Below are 18,495 nucleotides of genomic sequence, written 5' to 3'. Positions count from 1 at the left end.
TATTTAGGAACACCTAACAAAAAGTTATGTTTAATGAACCATTATTATCCCGTTTTTAAATGACATTTTTCTTTTTTTTTTTGACAATTTTTGGTAATCAGCATAAAAGAAAAAATGTAAAACTGAAATGATTCAAATAGCACAAAAAACGCAACTTGCCTCATTTAAAAAAAAAACAACCAAAAAAACATTTTGCTGGGTTTTCAAACCATGGTCCTGATTTACTGAAGATTTGCATGTTTGAAAATGAGTGAAAACTTGAATATTGATTACTAACAGTGAGGTTTAGGTCTGACAGATATATTATCAGTTAGTTTGCCTTGGTTGTTTATGATTGTGCGAATCAGCTCAGTCTTTAGTGTTAATGAGAAGCTCAATCAGAGCTGGCTCCCCATGACTTTTATTGTGATGCAGACTTTGTTCTAAGATATTTTCTATGTTTTGTTAGGATATATTTTCTATATTCTTTAGCACAGTGCAATAATAAAGAGTTGTGGGCCTGGGAAGTGACAGGACTACACACACACACACACACACACACACACACACACACACACACACACACACACACACACACACACACACACACACACACACACACACACACACCGGTATATAAGGTCACAGCCTTTTACCCTGCGTTGGCTTTGAGGAGAAACCAAGATGAAAAATCGGCCAAACTCCAAACCACCGGCCCACGCCCTCAATTTGACCAACCCTGCTGAAAGTCGTCCTATGTAACCTATAAATCTTGTTCGACACAATAACACATTTTCCATTTCCATTTCTGGGAGATTGTCTGTCCAAACAGAAGTGGTCCTTGTACATGCTTTTCCAAAACCTCCAATAAAGACTCAAGTAAGAAAAGTTGCCTGTCTGCCATCTTGGACAAACAAACACCACAGTTTTAACTTTCTTAGCTCGTTAAAATTGTATTTATACATATTGTAACTGTCCCATATTACATTTTTTCCTTTTTTTTGGCAAATGTCCCATCTCGCAGATTGTTCTTGTTTAAACAAGCCCAAAGGACAAAACAATACTTCATTTAAAACTGCTGTTTGCCCATGAGGCCACTTTTTATTTTTAATTGATCATTTACAAAATGCATGCAAATCTCAATATAAATGTGTGCAAATGCAATTTGACAGGTTTTATACAGAATCTTAGTACATCAGGCCTAAAAATGCATTTATTTGAGATTGAGCTGAGTTTCAAACATTTGAGTGCATTGTCAGGTTAAAATGATACCTGTACCATTTAATTTAGAATAAAATCAATCTTCTGAAGCATATCTTGGAACATATGTTCACAATAATGCAGAAATGTATTTATTTTACTCTGTATAACTGTATAATCTCTGGGGCTTAGCGTCGCTTATTTTAGCATAGAGAAGTGAGCAAGCTCAGCAGGATACAAAAACTGAGGAACACTGGAAAACAAATTAGGACATTTTGTTTTTTCAATCTGGATTTAAACCTTCAACCTTGGTGAAATGTTCTCCCTTACTGGAAGACTTAGTGGTTTGTTGCCATGGAAAGTGACTCACGTTAAAGAGGTTCTGGGGCATCTTATGATGGGTCTTGCACAGTGTTTATCCTCTTATAATATAAGAGGCAGAAGGAGAAGCGAGAGGGCGACTTTAAGGATCTCCTGAAACTCAAGTGACACATTGACCTCAAAGGAGGCCGGGCTGGGGGCTTCTGGGGTTTCTATGTTCATTTCCCAAGGGCGGATTCTGCAACCTGAGGCTCTGGAGCAACACTGGAACTCTAATAACATTGTTTGGAAATAAACCCACTTTCATTGTGCTCACACACTAAACTCTTCCAGGGCTTAAAAAAAAAAAAGGTAAAACAATTAAAATAATTAAAATGGTTAAAAGAGTTGGTGAATGGCTAAAGCATCTAAAATTACACGTAAAGGAAAAAAGGAAAAACTAACAAAACATCCAAAATGGTTGAATAGATTGATGTAAAAACGGGGAGAAAGCAAAGTGGATAAATGGGCGACACAGTTAAAGAAAATTATAAAATGTTTGTTCTAAACTGAACTGAAGCTTCATGCGAAATAATAATATCACAACTTTCTGAGCTGCGTTATCCTCATTTCACTGACTGATTATGTTTCGTGACTCCAAACAACATGGATTCAAGTGAAAAAGCCTTTGGAAATGTCACTAAGGTAGAGATGGATGGATGGATGGATGGATGGATGGATGGATGGATGGATGGATGGATGGATGGATGGATGGATGGATGGATGGATGGATGGATGGATGGATGGATGGATGGATGGATGGATGGAGAATCCAAAACTAGTTACTTTGAATTGGCAGTAACTTGTAAAGCAAAGTTTTAGAAAACAAAAAGTATAAACCGTTGTGAATATCTAACACTCACTAACGTGCTTTACATTAATTGTCACAACAACGTTGTGATGGTCCAGACTCCACTGACAATACCTAAAGTGTCGGAGATATAGAGTCTGAGATTAGTTATTTTTGGATTGCCCTCTGGTTGCTTGCAAACAAACAGAACGTGATGCAGAAAACAGCAGAAACAGCTTGAAGCACTTTCCTCCCTCGTCTTGTCATTAGCAGTCGCTATACGTCCAGACATAATGAATACTTAAACAAATAGGCCTGATGGCATTTCTTCCATGATTAATCTGGATAATGTTAAATATTAGAACGTATCTGTGGACGTTTTCCAAATGTCACAGACTTGTGGCTGACCAATCTCCAGAAAAAAAATGAGCCAAATACCAGGCACTGCCAGGGCTCATTTCATGACTGGCAGAATTAATCTTTCAATTTTTCGCTGTATTGATTTTCTCCTCCGATGACCTATATAAATGTCTGTTGGCAGCGGTTGCATCTCACGTGTCAAACTCTGAGGCTGCTTTTGTGACCCGGCGCATTCAGCCCTCTTTATCAAACTAATCCCACATTTCAACAGTCATTCTGTGACGCACTCAGCACCTACACCGCACACAGATAACAGAAATGAGAAGAATAAAATGCTATCGTCTCCCCTCTCAGTTTACCGCCAGTGATAATTGATTATTGAACGCTGAGGCCGGCGAGCCAAAAAAAGTCAGGAAAGCAAGAGTTTGCGTGAGGACTGACGGACTGGTAGCGTGTTTACACACACACACGTCATGACAATAAAAACGTGTCCTGCATTTAGCTGTGTGTTTTCACAGATTCCACAATGGATGGACACACCCATCCTCCAGCTTGACCCCGATCAGAGCTCTCTCTTCCCAGGTGGCTCACCTGACAAGATCAGGTTTCCCTTCGTCCTTCACCCATTTTTTTTTTCTTCTCTTAGTTAAAAATCCATTTTAAAAGATACAAGTTGGAAACTTCTGCTATGACTCACACGCAAAAGCCGATTTAGCTTCTGTGTTATCAAAACTTCAAAAGCATTTTCTTGGGTTCAAACTGAGTAGAACTCAGTCATATTGCAAATGTATTACAGTAACAGGTCAGTTAAATATTAGCACCAAAAAGCTATGATGCAAGATAGTTGTTGTTTTTTTGTACTAATTTGTCATATTAAGAGTCACGTTGCATTAAGATGATCAACACCTAAGAAGACAAGTCATCCTCGTTCCTCTATTGTGTGTGTGAGAACAGAACAGAAACCACACACATCCTCACTTTATTAAGTTTCATATTAGTGGGGAAGGGGGGGCTGCGTTTCACACACTAAGCCACAAAGCCTGGTATACATTGTTTAAGTATGTATCTTTAAAGGGGGGGCTGTGTAGGGTTTCATGATTTGCCTCCAGGAGGAGACCACAGTACCTCAGTCACAAAAAGTGAATTGTTCGTGCGAACTGAAGCGGCCCCACCAATGTGACTTTGACCCTGTTTTCATCCAATCCCCAAACGGTGTTGTGGCCATACAGCGGTGATGTTTACCGTATAAAAAAAGGCCTCCCTTCCCTCCACATCCTAAACCAGCAACGAAACTGAGGAGGTAAGATCCAGGCTCAGACAACTGCAAAGCTCCCTTGATTGGCAGCTCTGGATTTAAACGTCTAAATTTGGACTTTTTCTGTTAAAAAAAAATCACCTCAGAGGACTTTACAAGGTTTTTTCATTTTTTTTCCCCTTGCACTGAGCTGCATGCTTCAGGATTTGCTGTGTTTGACATCAACTGTATTTGCTGCAGCTTTTTTCACGGAGGGAAGAGTGGATGCGATGGCTTTATTCGTCCTTCTCGTCCTGACGTCCCTGTGTATTGCGGGCCGAGAGGCCCTCAGCATTTCTGACTGCGGAGCTTACGCCAGACGACCAGGTAAGACGATCGTGACCTTCAATCCCACAGTTTTGTTTTGGACCTGAAGAGGCAATATTGATTTTAGTTAAGACCTCCACCTGTGGGAAACTGTATTGATTTTCCTTTCAGATGTTCTCCAGATATTTCATTTACAGAACATTTACAGCAAAACAAACTAAATAGACATAATTTCAGGAGTTTGAGGTGCAGATTGATCTTTTTTTCTGTTTCATTAGTAAATGAAATCACACCGCAAGAATAATTCCACTCAGTCTCTCTCGATTAACTCAGCTTATTCAACAACAATGGGCAAACTGCATTGTTCTCTTTTCATCTCCAGAATACACTGATATTGCTGTAGTTTGCGGCACATCTTCCATCGATTTGGCAATTCAGATCTGCCCGGTTATCTACACCGGCTACAACGACAGTTTACTCATCCTGAACCGCATCCGGAACAATGTGGACTGTCAGGGGACACTGGACACCTCGGTGACACCTCCTGTGGTGAGATTTAGCTTCCCCATCAGAGAGGGAAACGCCTGCGGGAGCAACTTCTTGGTAAGTGTTGCATCAGAGCAGTTTCTTGATTTCAAGGTCTTGAGGGATGGAGATCCTGGGGCTTGTTAACCTTTAGCTGAGGAGAGTTAGAGCAGATTTAGGAAATGGAGAGGTTTCTCTGAGCTCCGTGTTTGGGGCCAGGTAAGAAGACAGAGAGAATTTCAAAGAAGCAAAGTCACACAAAGTAAATGGCTTGGCTCTTAGTGTAATTTAGCTCAGTCTATCCAGCCACTTTCAGAATGAGGAGAAAGTTAGCAGAGTAGTTCTCCCTCGTGTGATTTCATCACCGCCTGCTATAAGAGATGTTGGCCAACATTTTTGTGAAATAATAATGCTTCTCATTCAATAATTTCTCAGACCACGAGTGCGCCGGGGACGGGAATATTCGCAGACTTCTCAAACATTCAGACAGTGAATGTCAGCGGGGCGATCCGATCCTTCGACCCCACCATCGGCACCATCACCTACAACGCCGAGCTCAAGTATTACTACTCGTGCGCCTATCCGCTGGAGTATCTGGTCAACAACACCCAGGTGGACGTGTAAGTGGCTCAAGACACACATCATCCCCTCTAATATTTCACTTTCAGTGTGTGTTTGTGAAGCTGATCCGTTTTCTCTCTTCCTTTGTAGGTCATCGTCCTCCATCGCTTTGAAGGACAACAATGGGAGCTTCATCAGCACCCTCAGCATGTCCTTGTACCAGGTGGCGGCTTACACAACCCTCACATTCACAATACACATAAACGTCTGCGCGGTACAGCTACATGCTGTGATTCTACGAGATTGATCCTCCGTAACAGTTTGTGCAATCTTATCGTCTCTTTCTAGGATATAAATTACACCAAGCCTCTTGTCATTCCTCCGCTGGGCCTTGAGCTGAGGAAGAACATCTACGTCCAGGTGGTTGCATCCAACCTCACATCGCAGTAAGAACCATTGGTGTTATTATATCTCTGCAGTGTTTTTGTTTATCTGGGCAACACCTGGCTCTGTATTTATCAAACTTTATCAAACTAAGTAATCTGACTGTAGAATATTTTACACCACTGCTCCACTGCGAGTGTATTCAGCTATACTAGTTACTTATACAGACATGGTTTTGCATATAAACATCAGATTAGCTGAGGAAATGTAAAATGATTTAGTCATATCTCCAAGATATGTGTCCAAGCCCACATTTAATTAGTTTAAACTTGTTCCACAGTCATTGTTTGAATCCATTATTGCCTTTAGCTGGTTGAAAAAAAAGTGCAAAAACAAATGCAGTTTTTCTTTTTCCTAATCATCTTTGATTGATCCCATATTGATCACTCAGTCATCAGCGTGTTTAAGGCTCAGCTACAAGCATGAGCGTTAAACAATACAACCACCATATTAACAATATATTCATTTCTTTATCCAGTCCAGGGTTGCTGAAGCAACCAGCTAACAACCAGACAAAACCCCAGACAGACAGTCACTTTACAGTAAATTAGCCTCATATTATTGAACTGTGAGAGGAAACCAGAGAAGCTGGAGAAAACCAACAATGTATAGAGGACATTCAAACTGAACCTTAACATTCATCCACAACCACTGCATTACAATTCAACCACTACAATACTGACAAGAACAATTTCCTTAATGTTTACTGCCCAATCTGTACTGAACCATCTAAACACAATCTAAACCAACTCTGGAATGAAAGTTTGTAAAAAGGGAAACAACAATCCACAAATAGTTGGGATGCTGTGCTGAATGAAAATGATGTAAATGTGAATATGAACTGAATTTAATGTCAGGATTAAGTAAAGAATTCAGTAAATGCCACTTACAAAATGCAGATGATGCAAACATAAATACATTAACTGTAAAAATGTTGAAGTTTTGATATAATGTTAAAAAAAATGTAAACTGACTGAACAAATTACTGATAACAGGATAATTTTGCATCATGTTTAGCTGCAAATCATCGAAAGGCAATAAATCAGCTCAAGCAAGTTTATTTGTCGGGACACCGAACAAACAGACTAAAGATCCAACTGATAAAGTAGTTTTGTTTCAGTATATCTACTGAAAACATTGAGGAAAAATTCCATTGATGTTTAATGACATTTTGACACAGTACATTAACTGATGCATTAACTCCTCTCTTACAAAGACATGAGTTCTTTGTCTGTAACGTCCCTTTCTTCAGTCTGATGGCTACAGATCCTGGGTGTGGGTAATGCATTGCTGGCCGCACACGCGTAAGCCTGAGCAAATGGTTTATTCACTAAGAATAGAAGAAGAGGGATGACTTCCATCTCTCAGAGTCTCGACTCTCCAATCAGCCGACTGCGTCTTGATAAGATTGTAAATTTGAGGATTCCACCTGTGACGTGGAGTCTCTGACTCGGTACTGGGGACCTCACTCTTTCTCCACAGGTACTTTGTGCTTCTGGACCGCTGCTACGCCTCGGTGTCCCCACAGCCCTCCAACTCCACCATCTTTAATCTGTTTGTCTCGTAAGTCCACAAACAACACCCGAAGACATCACGTTTAAGTTTAAAACCTCTGCACTTCTCTCCAGTCCCACAAGTCTTGATAAAAAGTCCTGGCCCGGCTTGAAATTCAAAACCTTAACGCATGCCTTCGGGTTTTTCTGCTCTCCCATGTGATAAGCGCAGCTACCTAAATCTAAAGGGAGCCCTAGTCTTGATTTTTGTTTCGCTCCTTTTCTATCATTAATACACTTCCTGTATGTATTCGTGTGATGTGCAATGGGAGCACTTGTGAGGTTCGCCTTTTATTGAAAGGTGCTCCATAGATCAGCTGACAACTATGCTGGAAAACGGGGACAGCCAGAAGGCTCGCTTCTACTTCCCGGCGTTCCGCTTCACCGAGCAGCAGAACGAGACCATCTCCACCTACTATCTGCACTGCATCACCCGACTGTGCGAGAGCAGCACCTGCAGCACCTTCAAGGTAACGAGAGGCGCCGCCTGCATCTCAAGCAGACGTCCTCTCCGATACAGGACGGATCCTCCAACTCGCTTCACTCGCTCTCTCTCAACCCTCTCTCTCTCTCTCTCTCTCAACCCTCTCTCTCTCTCTCTCTCTCTCTCTCTCTCTCTCTCATCCACAGCAATGCAACAGGAGGAGGAGGAGGAGTGTGGAGACCACCGTCCTCAGGGATGGCATCACCGAGCCTTCCGTGCTCACTTTGGCCATCAAGGCCAAGACGGAGGACTGTAAGTCCCTCCTGTGTCTGTTTTGTTGTTTGTGTGAAGCTGGAGGAGTCTGAGGTGACACCCCCACCCATCCACCCCCACCCCACCCCCCACTGCACCCTGTAATGACAACTCCCCGCAGATTTTCTGCCGTCACTGAGTAAACAAGCTATATATAGAAATAACTGACACTGTGATCGACTGTGATCGACTTAAATGTTTGTGTGCTGAATACTGAACCAGTGGTTACCAACACGGGGTATGGGAGCTCCCTGAGGCATCGCCAAAACTCATAAGGGGGGTGGTCCGAGGTGTTGTCTGTACTGAGATGGTAAAGTTAGATAGTAAAAGAGTTTTTAGACTCTATGTGTATATTTTGGGGTAAGCCAGTGTTGGCTTCACTGTAATTGTTCGGCAGGTGTTAGTGGGCTTCAACTAAAGACGGCTGAGAACCACTGGACTAAACTACTCCACATGGTTTAGTTTAGCTTCACCACAAGTTTAGAAATAGATGGAAAAAACTCCAAGTGGCATCGTCAAGTGGTAAAAGATAATCAAGCAACCTCTAGAAATCACAAAAATACGAAAATGGATATCTGAATTTTTTCTGACTTTTGTATTTTCAACAATTTCCAGGAAAAATGTCACAATTTAGAGGCAACATGCTGCAGATTTTCAACTTTTCAGTAGATATAATTGCAGGGCATATATTTGAAACGCTCATTTCAACAGTTTGAGCTGATATCCAAAGATTTTGCAGCGGGGACACGCCGACTAAGCTGCAATTGCATTTGTATGGGATGAAGAATTAAGAAGCTGCCAGAGTAGGGAGTAAGGAAACAACGTCAATGATTTTTTTGAAAATTATTTGGCATAAATCAGGAGGCCAAAAGAAAAGGTTAGCAGATAGAAACAAGATAAAAACAGAAAATGCAGTTAATTTTTTCCATTTCAGATAGTCTTTTTTGCTTGAAGGAAATTGCTGGCAAGGCACAGGGTTAAAGCAAGAGTGTTCTTGTTTTATAATCGGATAATACCTTTTACAATATGTAAAATGACTCCGGGCAGCGGGGAGCAAGGTTAACCCAACAATAGGATTTACTACAGCTGAGCATCTTACAGTGGTGGGTGATATAAAATAACAAGACTGGCTGGGAAGGTGCACATTCAGCAGATCTGCACCTACAGCGGAGGCTTTCTGCTTCTGTGGTCGTAACGCCCATCGAACAAATCATAAAGCTCCAGATGTGGCCACAGGTGTCTCTTCCTTTGTCTTGGTTACTGGTGTGATGACTCATATTATGATCTTGCCGTTTTCTGAAAACCAGCATCACAAATAGCAGATTTAAAAACAACATTATGAAAATTAAGGAAAAGTAAGACTGTTTTTTTTTAAAAACCTGATTGGTTTTCAGATTGAACAAAAACTATCAGCATGTGTTGTTGTGGATTTTTTTTTACGGCTTCACCCCCTTCAGTCTTCAAGATAAACTAAGCCGACTGCTTCTTCCTACACACTCACTGTGCAGAGAGACGAGGAGTGCTATCAATACCCTCATCTAACATTTGGCAAGACAGCAAACAAGCAATATCAGGACTTTTCCTGGAGGCAAAAAAGAGGGGATTAGCTGAGAAAAACTTAAACAAAACACAATCCTTCATTAAAGTGTAATACAATAATCATGTTCATTGTCAAAGGAGGAAGTATCCAAGCAGGTTATTATAGAAACTACAGGGGAAAAAAATTCTGCCTTCAATCACTGTATTCTTTTTCAGTAAATGTGTATTTTTAACCTGCAGCTTTCTCCTTCTCCCTTTAATTTATTTTGCTTCTCCAATATTGTGGCAAGGATAATATTTATCCCTCGTAATGATATATCTGTGTTTTCTGTCCTTTCTTGCAGCCTCTCTCTCCAAAGAAGAGGGTGAGCATGTTATTTATTAACTTGGCTGCCATGAGAACAGCTCCACACATAGTTTTTGGCTAATTAGATGCCTCCTGAAATGAAAAGCATCTCTTATCTGCAGCGAGTCACGAAGTCTTCTCCATTGTCTGCTGGAATGAAGCGTCTGGTAATGGTGTGTCACTCTCGTTTGTTGCACAGTGCTGGCTGCTGGCAAGTCCGACGGCAGGGGCGCATCCGTCGGCCTGGGGATTGCAGTGGCGGTCCTGGTTGTGATAGGGATGGCGGCCATTTTTGTGGCGGTGTCTTTTTACCGAAAGCTGAAGAGGCTGAGCTAGCAGACGCTCGTGCTGTCGAGGTCAACACAGGTTCAATCACGTCGTGAGTTTGACGGGGTGACGGGCGGAGGTGCATAATGTATGTATATGTAGGACTCTACTGTACTGAATCAAACTATTGATTGGAAGCACTTAATGTTTCTTTGCAATCTTTCACAGACGATTACCAATTATGGAGGGGGGGTGAAGTCAGAATAATTTACCTTTGATTATGGTCTGAGAAGAAAGAAAAGAAAGAAAGAAAGAAAGAAAGAAAGAAAGAAAGAACTGTTGCATTGTAGGAAATGTAATAACAAAATGGTAGTCAGTGAGCTTTATGGTACACCGCTGGCGTGTTTGCCGCTCTACTAAAGTCTTTTTTCCGAGCTCAGCTTGACTTAAGCATTCGAAAGAAGAAAGAGCCATTAATCTTCTCAGGAGTAATTGTATTTTCCACAATGTCAAAAATTGTTTCTTCCATTAGTAGCGGGCATCAAAGCGAGGAAGTGGAAGCAAATTATTATTTTTTATTTTTTTCTCTTATTTTGTCTCACTTTCTGATTGTCATCTTGTAAATATTGTATCTGTCAATAAAGTACTGTTTTGACATGCCGTTTGTAATTAAATCTCTACTTTAGAGCCGGAATCATGAACACATGAAGGATTGTCATACCTTGTAAGAAGCAGCTTGTGCGAGCCAGACGGGGACATGTTGCATGCTATGTGTAGAAATGCATGTTGATTTATCACTAGAAGGAAAAACAACCACAGTTTTTTACGCATTTTGCTGCTCATATAGAAAAAAACAACAGCCCCCAAAAAAAGCAAAGATACCAGGAGAAAGAGTTGGATAAAATTACCTATATATCCATAGAATATGCTTGTTTGAATAGTGTATTCAAGTCAGCCTTCACACAATCAGGGGAATTTACACAGATTAAGTACTTGTTATAATAAAATAATATATGTTGTGTGCAACTGTTCTGTGAAGGTTGTGTGTATTCCCACAAAGTGAGAGACTTGCTACTGTGTATATGTGTGCCATCTTTCCATGTCATTCATGCCTTGTGGTCATTAAAGCTTGCGGGATATGAAACGAGAAGTCGTGTCTTCCAGCAGCAGACCTGCGGTCAAACGTTCCGGTGCATCTCACAGTCCACATGGAACAATCTCAGCTGTACAAGAAGGCTTTGGTTGTCCTCACTCCAAGGAAATGAAAAGGATTAATTCATCAATTTGAGTAAAAAAAACAACAACACAACTGCCGTGTGCGTGCACGCGCGTGCGCACACACACACACACGCACACACACACACACACTCACACACGCACGCACACACACACACACACACACACGGGGCTGTTTCACAACTGGAAGGATGCAGGTTGTACAAAAAGAGGAGCTGTTCAATATGAATATCAGTATTTCAAAGTCCTGCTTTCAGGAGTTTGAGGTTTGATGTGCTTTACTTTGAAAACACAGGAGAGAAGAAAGTTTTGTGGAGTGATGTTTTTGTTCGCATCCTCCACTAGAGGGTGTCTAATCACCATTTCTTTTCTAAAAATCTATATTATTGAAAGCCTTTTTTTCCTGTAGTGTTCCCTGCCTGCACTGCTATTAATTCATACACATTGAGGAGAGGTGTGAACGGAGCTGTAAAGGTTTCTAAAGCTTCAGACTCAGTCAGGATGCCTTCACTGCCTCCCCCTCCGCCTCTGTCCCACGCTACGTCAGTGTCGGCTGGGGGTTTGGAGAGTCAGCACCTTCCAGTCTGAGAGCCGGAGTGATGATTTTCTGACGGACGAAGCAAAAACAGTCAACTGCCCCCTTCTTGTGCACCGTGAAAATAACAAGCAAAGCAATCAGCTGACTTGACAAATGAGCTCATTACAAGAACCTGTATTGTTAAGTAGGCCATGACAAACTCCACGACAAGACGACCCACTTTGAAACACAGGGGGGGATAAATCAGCTGAGCTGGAAGGTGGTGCTCCATTAAGCCTGCAGTTACTGTATGTTCGGGATAAATCCCCGTTTTATGAGTCCCCCTGTAATTTAATTAAACCAACAGGGATAAACGTGTGCTCTGTTGCTCTCTAATGGCGCGGACATTAACCTTTGGATCCAGCTGCGTTGCCCTCTAAAATGTTAATAGCCGTGAGGGAACCGGAGTGAAGAGCAGCTCGAAATCTGTATTGCACTGCCTATGTGGCCCTCGACAGTGAATATTTTATCAAACCTCATTGCATTTAAAGTCAAGCCGTGTTGCGAGGCATTTCTGTAAGCAGCATTTTTCATTGCTGCTTTTAAATTGTGTTTTTCTTTCTGTCTTTCTTTTTTGCCCTTCTCCAGAAAACATGTGGTGTCTGTCTCGGAGCGTAATGGTGCTCTTTTATTTTTGGTCTTAATGTTTTGATCGGTTTTGTCCTCAGCTGAAGGAATAATTGTCCTGTCATTTTTTCTTTTTTTTTATGTAATTAATATGCACATGACTCTGTCTGTAGGCTATACATTAGGCTCGGGAGACAGCACAACCATGAAATATTGATGGACCAGCTGTAATTTAGGGAGGACAGATGAGCGAGGAAGGAATATGAAGACTTCGAACAAACAGTGTCAGAGTCTCGCTAATGGGCTGATGCTGTGTGCCAAAGAAATGTTGACAAAAAACTAGTACTGTGGGAAGGTTCAAGGCAGGTAAACTTCAGGAAGGTGGAGCAGACTGCTGAGCAGGCGAAGTCGGGCCGGAAGGGGCCGGCTGTTCCATTAACCTCTCGTAATGAAACAGCGAAGCTGGGAAACCGGGCAAAATGCGGTGTCATGTTCACGTCATATCAAAAGACAAGGAAACAACAAGGAGAAAGCAGGGCAGCCTGCGTGTGTTTAGCAGCAGCAGCTGCCTCGCTGGGTGGAGATTCAGGCCAATCTGCACTGAGTGACTCTTCAAGAACAAACTGGATCAGCTCATCAGCGCCTCTAAAAAGTGACGAAGCGGCGTGACGCCGATCCTTTTAAACAACCACGGAGCTCAGCCGCTGCCTTGATAGGTCCTGCGGGATTCAGTGCGTTTTGAGTTTTCACAATGCTCAGTGAAGTTGTAATTTCACCTGAGCTGCAGGTAACAGTTGTGAGAGGAGAAAAGCTGCCAGCTGTCATGCAGCAAGCGGCGCGCTCGCGCAGTTGACACTAATCTCACACTCTCATGCCACACAAGCTTTTTTTTTTTTTTGGCTTTGAAAGACCTTGATTTTAAATCTGCAAAGTCAAAGCACTCACACACCAGTGTGTGTGTGTGTGTGTGTGTGTGTGTGTGTGTGTGTCTGTGTGTGTGTGTGTGTGTGTGTGTGTGTGTGTGTGTGTGTGTGTGTGTGTGTGTGTGTGTGTGTGTGTGTGTGTGTGTGTGTGTGTGTGTGTGTGAATAAGCACCATGTTGGTTTGCACTGTGATTGGGAGGCGTTAATGACCTGGGTTGATCATGGGCTAAAGAGGCAGTTTGAAACATCTTGTGTAACAATTTGTTGATGCTTTTCATAAAATTTGGCGAAACGATGACGGTACGACGCTAAATGGTATCGGCTCACTTTTCTCAGGGACTCTGCTGTCGAGCCCTTTGCCTTCACCCATATTGCGGTATTTGCGTCAAGAGCCTCGTGACCACGAGGTTGAATAAGGTAGTGTTCATGTTCTTTTGCACTCACGTTCTCCTCTAGTTTGAGAGCAACAATTCTTTCTTTGTCATGTGTGTTGCACATGCGATCACATATACACATGACCTCCAGGCGTGCATGGGTTCGATAGTTTCTTTAATTCTGTAACAGAACACAGGACCACAGGACTAAACACCATCTATTTGCTATTCCACACTCTTACACCCTTGGATAAATAAAACACGCTTGCTAATGTCGGCTGCTCACGGCTACTCATTCTGGAAATCAATACGTGCCACACCATCGCGGGTCGTTTCTACACATTTATACTGGCTGGTTACTCTCGGTATTACACTCATTCCTTACAGATAAACTCACAATCTTCCTGCACCATTCACATTGTCACCACTCACCTGTAACAGAACACAGGACCACACTTTAGCCAACGTACATGCTCGTCTGAGGTCCACAGAATATTGTGCTTCATGAGGACCCTGCAAGACCCCTGCACACAGACATTATATACGTAGACGCCTCATCGACTGGGGAGGGACACGTCAACAGCGCCGCCATCTTGGACCGGTGGTGGTGGAGGCAGTGGTGAATGAACATCGACGACGGAAAGAGGTACTCCTCAATCTCAAAGTAGAATCATAAGTTTCAGTCTTCCCTTAAAGACTTAAACACGACACAAGGAAATGTGACCAGTAGTGGTCAGTGTGCATTAATGTGCAGTATACACTTTGTTTTATTCATGTGAAATTGATTGACAGTATTTTGTAATTCTTGTGAAATGGGTGCAGTCAATAAATTCTGAATTTCTTCAGCGAGACAGATATCGTAATGTATCGAGGATGAAATTTCCAATGATATACCGAGCAGAATCGCTGTATTGTGCTAATACTGTTACCATGGGCAAATAGGTTACTGGCTATACTCAGTCGTAGTAATGGTTATAATAATAATATCAATAATAATATACAAATACATTACCTATAATACAATAATAAAAACTATACTAATAATAAACAGCATTAGATAATTATAAGGTAATATAATATAATAATATAGCAATAATAATAAGAGTACAATGAGAATACCAGTAACTATAAAATAAAATAATAATATGAGAATATAATAATTATAATAATAGCATTAACAATAATACAGTAGTAGTACAATTATACAATAATAATTGTCATGCTTTGTCATGCAATGTATAGCCATAGCCCTAAGCAATAATGTCAATAAAAACCTGATCACATCTGAACGTTTTCTGGGTTTCTTTTGTTCTATTTACGTCTTCTCTCTCTCTCTCTCTCTCTCTCTCTCTCTCTCTCTCTCTCTCTCTCTCTCTCGCTCTCTCTCTCTCTCTCTCTCTCTCTCTCTCTCTCTATATATATATATATATCATGTCTGACTCTTGTTATAAACAAACTCCGTGAAAATTGCTTGAGAATTGCTTGATTTATGACAACTTTGATAGTGTAAGCGCATCGTTCCTCTATTGATGTAATGCACTGCAGGAGCAATTGCCACCAGTCCAAGATGGCCGCCCTGTAAACGCACCGTTCTAGTGGGCGGCAGCTGTCCATGAGGCGTCTACTCATTATTCATGTCTATGCCCCTGTAGGTACCTTAGCTGCCAAAAGTAGTGCCTGTGTAATTGTCTGCTCCCCAAACCCCACAGTGCCTGTACATCGAGTGCTAAACAAGGTGCATACAGTGAACAGCACAAATGAGTAAACAATTAAAGGATAATAATACAAATAATAATAGAACAGTAGTCCAAAGAATGGGTGTGGAAGGTATCAATGTTTCACACAGACAATACTGTGGCTCCCACATATGCTTAGTGATTATTTCAGGAGATAGCTGTGAAAAGGAAGTAGTTTTTCTCCTCAAAAACAGAAATTATTATATTTGGCCCTAAACACCTGGGAGAAAAATTATCCAAAGATATAGTAACACTAGATGGTATTAGTTTGTCTTCCAGTACCACTGTGAGGAACCTGAGGGAGTTACTTTTAACCAGCATTTACCCTTCAACTCCACATTAAACAAATCTGCAAGACTGCCTTTTTTCACCGATGTAATTTTTCCAAAATAAAAAACATGCTGACTCAGATTGATTCTGAAAAATTCATGCATTTGTTACTTCAAGAGTAACTATTGTAACTCCCTATTATCAGGGTGTCCAAATAACAGCTTAAAAAGTCTTCAACTAATTCAAAATGCTGCAGCGAGGGTCCTGACAAGAACCAGCATCAGAGATCACATCACTCCAATCCTAACCTCTCTTCATTGGCTCCCTGTTCAATCTACAATAGAATTTAAAATCCTCTTTCTAACTTATAAAGCTCTTAACAACCAGGCTTCATCAAATCTTAAAGAACTGTTAGTTCAATATCTCCCCAGAAGAACACTTGGTTCTCAGAGTGCTGGCTTACTGGAGGTTCCTAAATTTTCTAAAAGGATAATGGAGGCAGAGCTTTCAGCTTTCAGGCTCCTTTTATGTGGAACCAGATCCCAGTTTCAGTTAGGGAGGCTGAAACAGTCTCTACTTTTAAGACGAGACTCAAGACTTTTCTATTTACTGAAGCTTACAGTTAGGGCTGTTTCAAAACAATAACGAGTATGGCGGCACCCGTAACACATCTTGGTTCCTCACACTGATCCAACATTTACAGTTCTTCTTCTTCTTCTTCTTCTTCTTCTTCTTTTGGGTTCAGCGACAGTTTGCATCCGTCAATGTTGATTTATCGCCATCTGCTGGTTCTGTCACTCTACGTTAGTTCCATCGTTTGAAGAAAGAAAGAAAGAAAGAAAGAAAGAATTGAGGATGAAGCTGCATCAAATTACCTCAGTTTCTTTCTTTTTTATAAATCTGCTTGTGCAAACAAATTAGGCTGATTTTGAAAACTACATGTACGTAACTATGTTTCCATCAGCATTAACACGGAGGACAAATCAGAATATAATGAATTTATTCTTTCTTTGTTGTCGTAGCCATTCCATCTGAAGCCTCCGGTCCTCATGGTGCAGATGCTACTCTAACAGATGGCATGTATGTTAACTCACACAGTTTTGAATGTAAACTGGAGTTTAAATGGAATCATTTATTCACTAAGATATGAGCGATCTGTGTGATTACTCGCAAAATCTGTCGCTGAAACTTACATATCCATCAATATCCATAATTAGTATGAGCACGATACCTACCAACACAACATTCTTCTGAAGAAAGTGGATTTCTGTCTCTAAATTACAGTTAATTGTCTTTTAAAACTATTTATAGATTACTTTTCAACCTGTAATCATATTTCAACAAATTACCCTCCAGGCAGGAAGAGAAGAAGAATTATTTTCATCACATTATTCAGCCTGAAACGGTATTTTGGAGATGAGTAGCTTATTTACACAAATATTGTTGATGTCTATTTTTCTGAAACCACTAATGATAATGTTGAGAAATAATAGAGCCGTAAAGAGGATGATCATAAAACACTGATTACAAAATTTGCTGAAAACTGTGAGAGGCAGCACTCGTATATCACAATATTATTATTAACAGAGCCTAAGATGATATTTCCAGTGTGTGTGTGTGTCCATCAAGATCGGGGGGGGGGGGGGGATCATGGGGCGGGAATGTGGGTGGTGGGATACGGGGCTCCTGGGGGTGGGAGGTTGGCTGTCCTCCGACCGGGCCCGGCCAAGCCTTCACTCTTCCTGGTGTGTGTGTGTGTGTGTGGCTGGAGCCTTTTCTGCCCTGCCGGGTTGGAACAACAGTTCCAACCACACCCAGTGGGCAATCCACACACACACACACACACACACACACACACACACACACACACACACACACACACACACACACACACACACACACACACACACACACACACACACACACACACACACACACACGCGCACACACGCACACACACACACACACACACACACACACACACTTCCACTCCTCATCAATGAGATATGTTACTGATGTCACTTGTTTTCTGCTATCATTCGTTCAACTATCAAAATCTTGTTTTTCTTTTGTTGTTGCTTCTTTGTTAATTCATGTTCCCGCTTTAAAATCATCTTTCTGTCTAGATGAGCTGCTCAGGCTGGTTTAATCTAATAACAGTGGGAAAGTATTTGGATCAGTGTGATAACTGTAAATAATCTATGTAGCACTAACAAGGGCTACATAGATTGTGTACGGCAACTCCAGGTCTCTTCCTGTTGCAAAAGCAAAAACTGTTCTGACACTGGAAGGCTCTCAATCACATAATATTGTTTGCCCAAGCTATAACTGTAATCCAGTACTTTTGTGTTTTCTGTTTTGAGTCAAGTTACATCACTAGAGTAGTTAATAGTTACTACAACTGTAATCGGCTACTTTTATATACATATTGTTGGGCGAGGAGGCCTCATAAGTTATTTATTCCCCGAAAATAAAACCAAATATTAGTATTAGTATTAGTATTAGTATCCGTATTAGTATTAGTATTAGTATGAGTATTGGTATTGGTCTTGGTATTGGTATTGGTATCAGTACTAGTAATAGTTTTAGTA

General features: G+C 41.2%; 1 protein-coding gene across 1 annotated transcript; it reads left to right on the top strand.

Annotated features, from left to right (window-relative positions):
• Nucleotides 1–4,213: 4,213 nt before the first annotated feature.
• Nucleotides 4,214–10,290, top strand: LOC308107738 (zona pellucida-like domain-containing protein 1; the record flags this gene model as incomplete). The annotated part of the gene is made up of 10 exons (XM_080460225.1): nt 4,214–4,310; nt 4,633–4,853; nt 5,211–5,395; nt 5,487–5,559; nt 5,685–5,782; nt 7,263–7,343; nt 7,635–7,803; nt 7,964–8,069; nt 9,953–9,973; nt 10,154–10,290. The coding sequence occupies 10 exons, from the start codon at nt 4,214–4,216 to the stop codon at nt 10,288–10,290; spliced, it is 1,188 nt and encodes a 395-aa protein (XP_080316351.1).
• Nucleotides 10,291–18,495: the final 8,205 nt, after the last annotated feature.

Source organism: Lipophrys pholis (genome assembly GCF_963383615.2).
Source record: "Lipophrys pholis genome assembly, chromosome: 3".
In the NCBI taxonomy this organism is placed as follows: domain Eukaryota; kingdom Metazoa; phylum Chordata; class Actinopteri; order Blenniiformes; family Blenniidae; genus Lipophrys; species Lipophrys pholis.
This window is presented reverse-complemented; position numbering and strand designations above follow the sequence as displayed.